General features: G+C 51.1%; 2 protein-coding genes across 2 annotated transcripts; one reads left to right on the top strand and one right to left on the bottom strand.

The window, feature by feature from the left end:
* Window positions 1-306: 306 nt before the first annotated feature.
* Window positions 307-7,328, top strand: DDX27 (DEAD-box helicase 27; the record flags this gene model as incomplete). Its single annotated transcript, XM_084271662.1, has 21 exons — window positions 307-396; window positions 500-634; window positions 738-797; window positions 1,080-1,233; window positions 1,601-1,647; window positions 1,806-1,892; window positions 2,681-2,786; window positions 3,397-3,570; window positions 3,892-4,042; window positions 4,198-4,297; window positions 4,410-4,551; window positions 4,627-4,780; window positions 4,898-4,979; window positions 5,055-5,232; window positions 5,360-5,466; window positions 5,613-5,718; window positions 5,821-5,915; window positions 6,027-6,153; window positions 6,422-6,506; window positions 6,705-6,779; window positions 7,058-7,328. 21 exons carry the CDS (start codon window positions 307-309, stop codon window positions 7,071-7,073), a joined length of 2,271 nt encoding a protein of 756 aa, XP_084127788.1. The 3' UTR covers window positions 7,074-7,328.
* Window positions 7,329-8,091: 763 nt separating this feature from the next.
* SNRPB (small nuclear ribonucleoprotein polypeptides B and B1) lies at window positions 8,092-10,676 on the bottom strand. The gene is made up of 7 exons (XM_084271465.1): window positions 10,525-10,676; window positions 10,278-10,429; window positions 9,699-9,810; window positions 9,307-9,459; window positions 8,799-8,937; window positions 8,495-8,620; window positions 8,092-8,281 (listed from the first exon to the last, which is right to left on the bottom strand). Exons 1-7 carry the CDS (start codon window positions 10,525-10,527, stop codon window positions 8,244-8,246), a joined length of 723 nt encoding a protein of 240 aa, XP_084127591.1. The 5' UTR covers window positions 10,528-10,676; the 3' UTR covers window positions 8,092-8,243.
* Between the last annotated feature and the right edge of the window lie 236 nt (window positions 10,677-10,912).

The following is a 10,912-nucleotide window of genomic DNA, read 5'->3' as shown; positions in this document are numbered from 1 at the left end:
GCCCTTCCCCGCCACCGACCCGCTCCCGGTTCCGAGGAGCAATATCCCCCATCCCCCGGCGCCAGCCCGTTCCCGGCGGACAGCACCCCCAGCCCTCCCTCAGTACCGGTCATCACCGGCTGACAGCATCCCCAGCACAGCGCCTCTCCTGCCTTCCTCAGCACGGAGTTTCGGTTTCCTTTCCGGCCGGCGGGGCGGGCACAGCCTTCCCCCTGCCCGCCCCTTGGGCCAGGCCAGGCCCGGCCCCGCGCTTGCGTGGCTGCCGGCTGGCTGAGCGGAGCGCCGTTCCGGCGAGTGACTGTGGCCATGCTGCAGAGCCTGGGCCTCGTGGGCACCATCACGGAGGCGGACGCGGGGCCAGAGGACCCTGAGTCTGGGGACTCTGAGGATGACGAGGTGGGGCCGGGCGGGATCCGTTGACTGGGTCGTGGGTGAGCCGGGCCGGTGCGGGGGCCGGCCCCGGGACGGTGCGGGTCGTTGCTCATCGGTTTTACTGCAGGAGCTGCGCCGGCCTCCGGGCCCCAGACGGCGGGGAGCCACCGGCGGGGACTTCAGCGCGGCCTTCGTCTTCGGTGAGGCGGAGGCCGGTGGGGAAGGCGCCTGGGCGGCGGCACTGCGCGAGCTCCGCGGCAAGGTGAGGCCCGGGGCCGGGGCTGAGGCCGCGGTGCCTGAGACCGCGGCGCCCCGCGCTCTCCCGAGCTCCTCTTACAGCTCCTCTTTTGTGATTTCCTGCCTAGAGAGCAGCTACGACGCTGGACGAGAAGATCGAGAAAGTGAGACAGAAAAGGAAGTGCCAGGTCGGGGCCTTTCTCCCTCCTCCCTGAAAAGACGGGCGCGGGCTCGGCCTTCCACCGCCGTCCCGCCGGAGGTCGGGCCGAGCGCCCGGAGCTGCCGTGCTCAAGCCGCAGCTCGGCACCTCGGCTGGGTCTGCGGTGTCGCTGAGTGAGGGGAATGCGGAATTGTTAATGCTTATGGTTCTGCAAGACCGTCGTAACAACAATCAAAAGCTCACAGAGGTTTGAAGTTTTTTGTCCTTTCTTTTTAAAACTTATTTTCGTTAAAAAAATATCTTTTTCTAGGAAAGAGAAGCTAAACAAGCAAAAGTGAAGGAAGAAGATGAGGAGACTGAGGATAATCAAATCAAAAAGGAGTCTGAGGATGGTAGGGACGAAGATAATGATGATGTGGAGTCTCAGTATTCACTGGATGATGAAGCCATCTTCACAAAAGCAGGTACTAGCAGTGTGTTGAGAGATGGTTGGGAGCAAGAATCTGACAGGCTGTTGGTTCTCTGAAGAGAAGTCTGCAGTGAAGCCTTGCTGGGAATGGGCAAGAGCCTTTTTATTTTTCTGTCATCTGCCGTGTTCTTTCTGATTTCGGGGAAGCTTATTTTGAATGGCAGCAGTAGTACCTTAACTGAACCTGTCCCCAGGGAAGGATACTTGCTTGGTGTTTTACACCAATACATATCTGTGTTTGTTTCTGAGGCATCTCCCTTAACAATACATTGAGAGCAAAAAGTCTGAGATGAAAGTAGTCGATGTATTTTGTTATGTTTTAAGCTGTGCTTAATTCCCATCACATTTCTCTTTCTCTGCAGATACTGTCAAAGTGAAGGAACGAAGGAGATCAAAAAAGGGAGAAGTGGTAAGTGTTGGACAGAAGGAAGCTAGATTGTTGTCCAGCATTTATTCTCTTGAACTTTGATTAACAATCTGTATGTCAAAAACCAGCCCAGCACCCTTTGATACCATGTTGTGCTACTGCCTGTGTTGATCCAGATTTGTTGTTGTTGCTGTTTCTAGGAAGCAGAGAGCTTTTTTGAAGATGCCTCTCAATACGATGATAACTTGTCATTCCAGGACATGAATCTTTCACGACCCTTACTCAAGGTATGTACTCAGTTCAGTTATTGCCTGTGCTACTCTGAAGAATGTTGTACAGCCTCTCCTCTGCCCATCAAAATTGTCCAATTCCTCTTCTCTTTGCATCCTTTGAAAAGAAAATTATGTGGGAGCAAGTGTGATAGCCCTTTAGGAGCTGTTATTCCCAAGTAACAGCAACCATTCTTTCATTTGCAATCTGTCAACACTGTCTCGAGTGAGACTTGGCACAGACACTGGGTACAGAAAGCAAGGAATGCTGATGGCTAGAGATCACAATCACAGAATGGTCAGGGTTGGAAGGGACATCTTCTCCAACACCCTGCTCAACCAGGGCCACCCGGAGCTGGTTGCCCAGGACTGTGTCCAGGCAGATTTTTATTCCAAGGATGGAGACTCCACAGTCTCTCTGGGCAGCCTGTGCCAGTGCTCAGTCACCCCCATGATGAAAAAGCCTTCCCTGATGTTCAGAGGGAACCTCCTGCATTTCTGTGTGTTCCTGTTGCCTCTGGCTCCGTCACTGGACACCGCTGGCTTTGTCCTCTTTTCACCCTCCCTTCGGTTATTTACGTACATCAACAAGTTCTCTCCCCAAGCCTTCTCCAGGCTGAAGAGTCGCAGCTCCCTCAGCCATTCCACCTGTGTGAGGTGCTCCAGTCCCTTCATTACATTCTTGGCCTTTTACTGGACTCTCTAGTACATCCACGTCTCTTGTACTGGGGAACCCAGTGCTGGGCACATCACTCCAGCTGCGGCCTCACCAGAGACAGGGTGTAACTGTTCTGTCTCCTTTGCAGGCAATCACAGCTCTTGGCTTCAAGGTACCAACCCCAATTCAAAAGGCTTGTATCCCAGTGGGCCTTCTGGGGAAGGATATTTGTGCCTGTGCTGCCACTGGGACAGGTAAGGGCTTGGAGAGGGCACAGGAAACACGAAGAATTAGCTGTTCGTAATTACAGGTATTTCTTGGTGTTGTGGTTTAACCCTGCAGGCAGCTAAAACAACTGCACAGCTCAGGAAAGAGACTCAAAAAGAAAAAAAGGTAAAATTCCTTGTGAGTTGAGATAAAGTTTATTAGGATAGAAAAGGAAGAAAATACAATAGTAATTATGATAAAAGAATATACAAAACAAGTGAGGCAAAGCACAATTGTTCATGACCCGAAGCTGATGCTCAGCTAGGTCCTGATCTGCACAGCCTCTCAGCCACCCCCTCCCCGCCAGTTATACCAAGGGTGACATCTTACAGTGTGAAATATCCCTCTGGCCAGTTGGGATCAGGTCTCCTGGCCACATCCCCTTGCAGCTTCTTGTGCACCCCCAGCCTTTTTGTTGGTAGGGTAATATGAGAAGCTGAAAAGTCCTTGTCTGCTTGGCAACAACTAAGTCATCAGTGTTACCAATGTGATTCTCATCCTAAATCCAAAACAGCACTATACCAGCTGCTAGGAAGAAAATGAACTCCAGCCCTGCCAAAACCAGGACACTTGGTAATTCTTAATTTTCTTCTTCAGGTAAAACAGCTGCCTTCATCTTGCCTGTCCTTGAGCGCCTCATTTACAAACCTCGTCAGGCTCCGATAACACGAGTACTGGTTCTAGTGCCAACACGAGAGCTGGGTATTCAGGTGCACTCTGTCACAAAACAGTTGGCACAGTTCAGCAGTGTCACAACTTGCCTTGCTGTAGGTGAGTATTAAGTTGCTTATGTGAACTGTACAGCTGGTGTTAAAGTGCTATACTGAACTGGCAATGCTGTGTTGGCAAGCTGGAGGCTGTATGGTTATTACTGGTATGCTTCCAGTATGTGTACTGTGGTTTAAAGTCTCACTTTCCAGTACTGTGACATACTTCTTGTTTGTTGGTTTCTGAGAAAGAAAAGATGGGGTCACTTGTAATGGTGAATGTGGTATTAATCTGAGTTGTTTGCCATTCCTCGGGCAGTTTGGATCTGTGTGCTCTGCTCCAGCCTGCTTGGGGAGTCAGCAGCCTGTGTTTGCTCCCTGACAGGTGGCCTAGATGTGAAGACACAGGAAGCAGCTCTGCGCTCTGGACCAGACATCCTTATCGCCACTCCTGGGAGATTGATTGATCATCTCCACAACTGCCCCTCTTTCCACCTGAGCAGTGTGGAGGTGCTGATTTTGGATGAAGCGGACAGGTAGGCAAAGCGAGACGGGAGTGGAACATGAGATGGTGGTTTTCCTGCTCTCTGTTTCCCAGGTTATAGGGCAGTCTTTCTTGCCTTGCTTGAGTAATGTTTCTTACCCAGAGCCTGGTGAAGCTGGCTTACCGTGCTGCTTTTCTCCTGTGTAGGATGCTGGATGAATACTTTGAGGAACAGATGAAGGAAATCATCAGGTTGTGCTCCAACCACCGTCAGACAATGCTTTTCTCTGCCACAATGACAGATGAGGTAAGACAGGCTGCTGAGAAGCATACTAAGGCAGAAAGTTGCATAGAAGTTTGTGTAGTCTTTTTTACCAAAGATTATGTGGACTTTTTTTGTTCTTGACCTCTTTTGGTAGGTGAAAGATTTGGCTTCTGTTTCCCTGAAAAACCCCGTCCGGATTTTTGTGAACAGCAACACAGATGTTGCCCCTTTCCTGCGGCAGGAATTTATCCGGATCAGACCCAACCGAGAGGGGGACCGTGAGGCCATCGTATCAGGTTAGTGAGAAGCAAAGAAAAGCTGGAATCAGCAGGTGATTCTGAAGCAGGATCCTGAGAGGACTTTTCTTTCAGCTCTGTTGACACGAACCTTCCCAGACCACGTGATGCTCTTCACCCAGACCAAGAAGCAAGCTCACCGTATGCACATCCTGCTTGGGCTGATGGGTCTGCGGGTTGGGGAGCTCCATGGGAACCTCTCTCAGGCACAGCGGCTGGAAGCACTCAGGTATTAGCCGGCTCAGTTGGCAATCGTGGGCAAAAAAACACGTTGGGAGATGGAAATCACTTAGGGCAGAAGTGGATTGCTGTATTAATTTCTAATGCATTTGCTATCTCTGCTCAGGCGCTTTAAAGATGAGCAGATCGATATTCTGGTAGCTACAGATGTGGCTGCACGTGGACTTGATATTGAAGGTGTTAAAACGGTGAGTGTTTGCAGTGCTGAGCTTTTTAATGAGTCCTTTAGTATTGTTTATCTGCTAACACTGTTCCTGTTACAGGTAATCAATTTTACCATGCCCAACACCACCAAACACTATGTTCATCGAGTGGGTCGGACGGCAAGAGCGGGCAAGGCTGGTCGTTCGGTTTCACTTGTGGGTGAGGAAGAGCGCAAGATGCTGAAGGATATTGTGAAGGCTGCCAAAACACCAGTGAAAGCCAGAATTCTCCCCCAAGGTACACACTTAGCTGAGGTACAAAGTCAGTAGGGAAATCGGAGGGTACAGTAGGACCTGAAAGGAGGTGGACATGAAAAGAGGTGTGAGATGGATTTTACATGAGCTGCTCCTCTTCACACTTTCAGATGTCGTACTAAAATTTCGGGAGAAAATTGAGAATCTAGAGAAAGATGTGTATGCAGTTCTGTCCTTGGAGCGTGAGGAACGTGAGATGCAGCAGTCAGAGGCCCAGGTAAGGGTTTTTTCCTTAGGAATCTTTGTTTAACCGTTTTTCTTCTTAGGCTCTGGAGTAGATGTAGTGCCCTAATGTGTTTAACTTGCCTGCTTTAGAAAGGGAAGAGAGCTGCCATGAGCTCACTTAACTGAATTTTATCTCAGATCAATAGGGCAAAGAAGCAGCTGGAGGCAGGAAAACAAGAAACTATGGGTGAGAGTAGGGAGCGGAGCTGGTTCCAGACCCGTGAGGAGAGGAAGAAAGAGAAATGTGAGTCATGACATGCTGCCACGTTAAGTTCCGTAGCTGCAACTGGATTGTGCTCTGTACCTTAACAGGTTTGGTATTCTGTGTTTTCCTTTGTCTCTCCAGTGGCTAAAGCCCTGCAGGAGTTTGACCTAGCATTACGAGGCAAAAAAAAAAGGAAGAAATTCATGCAGGACAGACAGAAAAAAGTCCAGATGACGGTGAGTACATTTAAGGATGAGTGAGACCCCAGCGGTTCCCCGGGGGGACTATCCTCCTTGTCCCTTAGAAAACTTCACCTCACTGAAAACCTGCATTTTAACACCTTGCAGCCAGAGGAGAGGTCACAGTTTGAAATCTTGAAGTCTCAAATGTATGCAGAGCGGATGGCAAAAAGGAATCGCCGACCAAAGCGAGCCAGAGCCTTGCCAGAAGAGGAATCAGCAGCAGCACCAGCAGGTGGAGAATTTTGTTTTATAGCTGACTTGACTTACTTGAATTCAGTTACTTTGTTACCAATTAGTTTAATGTATCTATTTGTTATTGAGGGAGGCATCTTTGAAGGGACAGCCACAGGTGCTGGCCAGGGTGTGTGTTTGCAGAGAGGAGTCGTGGCTTTTCCTGATGGTTAGGCTAATCGTTGTGGTCAAGGCTGCTGGGCTCTGGTAAAGATGATGCCGTGGCCTTCTCTTGATGGCCAATATCTTGACTGTTGTCTCTCTGTTAGGTCCCAAGCGGAAGAAGAAGGTGTCTGTGTTTGATGAAGAGCTTACGAACACCAGCAGGAAGGCTCTGAAGCAGTACCGTGCCGGGTAATGTCTCAGCAGTAGTACCTTAGTCCAGATATTAATAGGTGGGATTTTTTATATCCCCATCTTTGGATATCTCAGGATATCTTTGGGGGGACTGGTGGGCAGAGCAGAGAAGGGATGCTTGAAAGAAGTACCTGTGCTCTTGATGTGCTTCAGTGGTTTTTGTCTTAACTCCCTCTTTTTCTCTCTCTGAAAAAGCCCATCATTTGAAGATCGGAAGCGCTTGGGTATGGCCCAACATAAAAAAGGAGGAAAGTTCAAGTCTAAGTCCAGGTATAGCTCCCCTTCACTTTCTTGTTCAAGCCCTGTCTTTTTTTTTCTTTCTTTCTCTTCCCTCCTGCTTTCCCTTTCATCTTCCAGTAATTGTTTAAAGGACCTTGCTAAAAGGTTTGTTCTGCTGTAGCTCACCCTCACAGTGCAGGGCCAATGGTGCCTTTAAAGCACATTTCTAGGCTTCAACATGGGAGAGCATTGCCTGGAAACACTCAGTGCTGCTCCTTAAGCATTGAGTCAGGCTGATGGAACATCATTTCATGCATCTTCTCTTTCAGGTACAAGAGAAAGTAAGAACTGTTGGCAATTACCAGACGGGTAATTTGGACAATGCAGGATTCAGATTTGCTCCCTCTGGGGCCTGGATTTCTTTATTCTGCACAGAGAGAACTGCAGTAAAAGTGCAGCTTTTCTTCAATAGTTTTTCCTCATGCTCTGGACTAGCTTTGGGGACACTTGCTAACACCTGGTGAAACACTCTGTTGTTAACACTCTGTGAAAACACCCTCAGCAGCCCCTGCAATAAAGGATTGATTTATTTTTTCTAGAGTTTGCTGTGTTTTACAGTAGGAGAGCTAGAGCAACCCAGGGCTGGACTGTGTATGTCAAGCTGTCTGTAGGACGAGAACTGGAGAATGCTTATCGCTTTGTTCGTATGCCTCTGTGGTTTTGATTAATATGGCTGGAAAGGTTTGGATGAGCCTAATTCTAAACTAGGAAAATTTACTCAGACTACCCTTTAGAGGCTACTATCTGAAGGGGATTATCTCTGAAGGGGGGGGGGCACATAGGGAGCTTTCTTCTGTCTGAAAAGCAAGCAACTGTAAGCTGAGGCGAGAGGAGAAGACCACCCTGCAAGCTGCTGGACACTGCACTGTGCTCATCCTGGGATGGCTTTTTAAATACCAGAAGCAAGGCAGCTCAGGCTAAAAGACAGAGGGGTGCACTGCAGGCTAATCAGCAGCAGGTTAATGCAGAGCATCAGCCCGTGCTGTTCCTAATACAGGCCTCAGTGTACTTGTTCCACTGTGAAAAGGCAGGGAGAATTCTGATCAGTAACTCATACTTAATTTAGTTGAAATACTAAGCTCTTTCTTTGAATTTTTACCACTTCCACGCTCCCAATGATTATTTTTTTCCTCCATCAGCCTTGTGCTGAATTTAATTCCTATAAGGAACACAGCCCCACTGTCATCCTCTGAGCTGCTGCTACAACCAGCTTTTTGTTTCAAACCTGTTATTCTGAAGGTGCCAGAGTGCAGATGCAGAAGATAACAGCTGCACTCATGAAACACACCTCTACAACAATGACTCAAAGTAATGGGTTTTCCAGCTTTATTAAAAAGAGCAAACTTTACAAGCAGGAAACATAAAAATGTACATATCAAAGATTTACAGGTGATACTGCTCCCTGTATTCCCATCATCAGTCTTCTTCCAGGTCAAAGGTACGTTCCAGAGTATCTTAGGGCCTTGGTGGACGCATGCCAGGTGGAGGAGGTCCTGGGAATAAAGAGAAGAGTTAAATATTGAGGAGGAAAGGGGAAGCAAGGCTCCACCAGAAGGATGTTTTCACCCCACTCAAAGCAGCCTTAGGCCTAATTTTGACACCAAGGTATTCGCTATCAGCAGAACAGTGAAATGCTCTCCCCCCTTCACCAGTTTTATGATTGGGCTTCTTAGAGCTTCTAAGCATTTATGGTAACCTCCACTCACCTCTCATTCCTGGGGGTGGTGGTCTCATGCCTGGTGGGGGCATTCCCATGGGAGCACCTCGACCGGGTGGCATTCCCATCGGTGGGCCCATGGGTGGTCTCATGCCAGGAGGAGGTCCCATCATTCCTTAAGCCAGAGAAAGAATGAGCATCTAAATCCAGCTGAATAGTCACAGCACTAACTAGACATCAGAATAATCCTCCATCACACCAGGTCTTCATCAGACCCAGATAAACACCTCCTGATCACCCACTTTACCATGTTAACACAAACTCCTTGCTGTCCCATATACAGCAATTCCTACCTGGAGGAGGTGCTCCTCTGCTCATAGGTGGGGGAGGACCCCCACGCCCTGGTGTGTATTGAGTTGGGGCTCCTGCGATGCTCGCAGTGGCTGCAGCAGCAGCAGCTGCGACTGTTCCCCGACCCTGAGGTGTCATCACCTGTAAAAAAAGCAGAGGGTCACAGAGAAAACACACAACAGCCACTTTGTATTAATAACTGAAAAATAAACAAGTTAAATTACTCCTTCACAAACTTATGCCAGTTGTCTCTTAACATAAATGCTACAACCCTGTAATGCATCAGTGGATGCCATGTGAATTCTGTGCAAGAAGCTGCACTTTTCAAACCTTCCACCATAGGAAACAGAATTCCTGGGGGCCAGTGCCGAAAAAACCTCACTAGGCTGGTAACAAAAACTTTAGGACACAGTTGTTGCACTCCAATCTCCTGCATCACATCAGTACCAAGAAGTAAAAGCCACCCCAGAATGTACCAGATGACTTTCGTCACGGGTCGCAACATCTCACCTGCTGGGACGGTCCTCCCACTCCTCTGACGGGGCCGGCTAACCCTGCGGGAGCCTGCGGCATGGGCGCACCAGCCGGAACCCCCCGCCCTGCTGCTCTCCCAACGCCAGGTCCTCCAGCAGCTCCAGCCAGCGGCACACGGGCAATTCCAGTCTGAAAACAGGAAAGATTGATCAAAACAAGTCCACAGATCCCCAGGATGCCCACAGCCCTCCGTTGTCCAATTGACATCTGAGCCAACAATGGGATCAGAACTTCCCATGGTGAAGTTTGTTGGAGCCCATCACAGCAGCAACTGGAAGTCTAAGACAAGGCTGCAGTAACGTTCTCCTGCCAGGTAACCACTTGATCAAACACCCCCTTCCCCACAGTTCTGCGCTCGTTCTCCTTACATCTTTCGGAGGGGGTCCTTCAACTGTCATGGACACCAGGTTTTCTCCTCGCAGCAACACAAGGCCGAGGACTCGTTTCTCTTCCCGCTCTGGCTGCTTTGAATTTTTAGGTCTAGTGAGAGGACAAAAAACACTTTGCAAGGTGGAGTAAAGAGAAGAAAACCCTGCTGTTCTGTGAGGCTGCAGCAGGACGTATGACAAGGCTCCTCCAGAGAGGAGAAGCTATGGTAAACCCCACGGCTTGAGTACCCAGAGAAATCAAACACAAGACGGACAGCGTCCCTGCGATGCTTAACGGGTACAGTGACTACGCTGGCATCACAGAAAGGTTATTCACGCCTTCGGGCAATAGGGAGGATGCAAACAACACGGCCCCGGTACCCCAGTAGCGCGGGGATGTGACTATCGAGACCAAACCCATCCCTACTTCTGGGGAAGCCGGCGGCAGGCGCTGCCCAGCTGCTGCACCCGCGCTCGGCTCGGGGCGGGCAGCCGGCCCCGGGGCCTCCCGCCGCCGCGGAGGGGGAGCGGGGCTGGGGGGCGCCGCCCGGGTCTCCCGGTGCGGGCCGCGCCGCTCACTTGATCTTGCGGAACTCGTCGCAGTCGCAGAGGATGAGGTTCATGTGCTTGTCGAAGGCCTTGAAGGTGCCGATGAAGACCCGCCCGTCCTGCAGGATGCACCGCATGCGGTAGTCGATGTGCTGCAGCATCTTGCTGCTCTTTCCCACCGTCTGCAAGAGAACCCCCGTTACTCCGAGCGCCGGGGAGCAGCGGCGCTCGCCGCGCCCAGGCCGCGCGGGACCCCCCTCGGTAGCGCCCGGCTCACCATGGTTGCGACTCTCCGGGCTCCCTCCCGCTGTCGCCGCCGTCACTCTCTCGCTCCCGGACCGTCGCCCGTTCCACCGGAAGTCCCTGCGCGCAGATGCCGCCGCTTCCGACCGCCCGTCCGCACGCGGCTACCCCGCCAGCGCCGCGCACCGCCCCTTCCGGCGCGCGAGGAGCGTGTGTCCGGGGGCGGGGCGGGGCGGGCCCGGAGGGGCGGTGTCGGCCCGGGAGGGAGCGGTGTGGTGGGGTTGCGGTTCCGCTCTCGCAGGGGTGGGCGTTGGGCGCGGCCGTGGCGCCGCTCCTGTGTTTCCCGCTAGTCCCGCGCGCAGTAGGCGGTAGAGCAGCGGGGAAAGGCCGCTCTGCGCGAGCCGGTCCCGGGCGGTCGTGCC

This window comes from Gallinula chloropus (assembly GCF_964237585.1).
Source record: "Gallinula chloropus genome assembly, chromosome: 16".
Classification (NCBI taxonomy): Eukaryota; Metazoa; Chordata; class Aves; order Gruiformes; family Rallidae; genus Gallinula; species Gallinula chloropus.
This window is presented reverse-complemented; position numbering and strand designations above follow the sequence as displayed.

Bases quoted from the DNA above. Each gene is read 5' to 3' on its own strand.
- SNRPB (XM_084271465.1), bottom strand. The intron at 8,938-9,306 runs GTGAGATGTTGC...CTTTTTTTACAG, and splicing joins TGGGAGGACCGTCCCAGCAG to GTGATGACACCTCAGGGTCG. The intron at 8,282-8,494 runs GTGAGTGGAGGT...CTTTATTCCCAG, and splicing joins ACCACCCCCAGGAATGAGAG to GACCTCCTCCACCTGGCATG.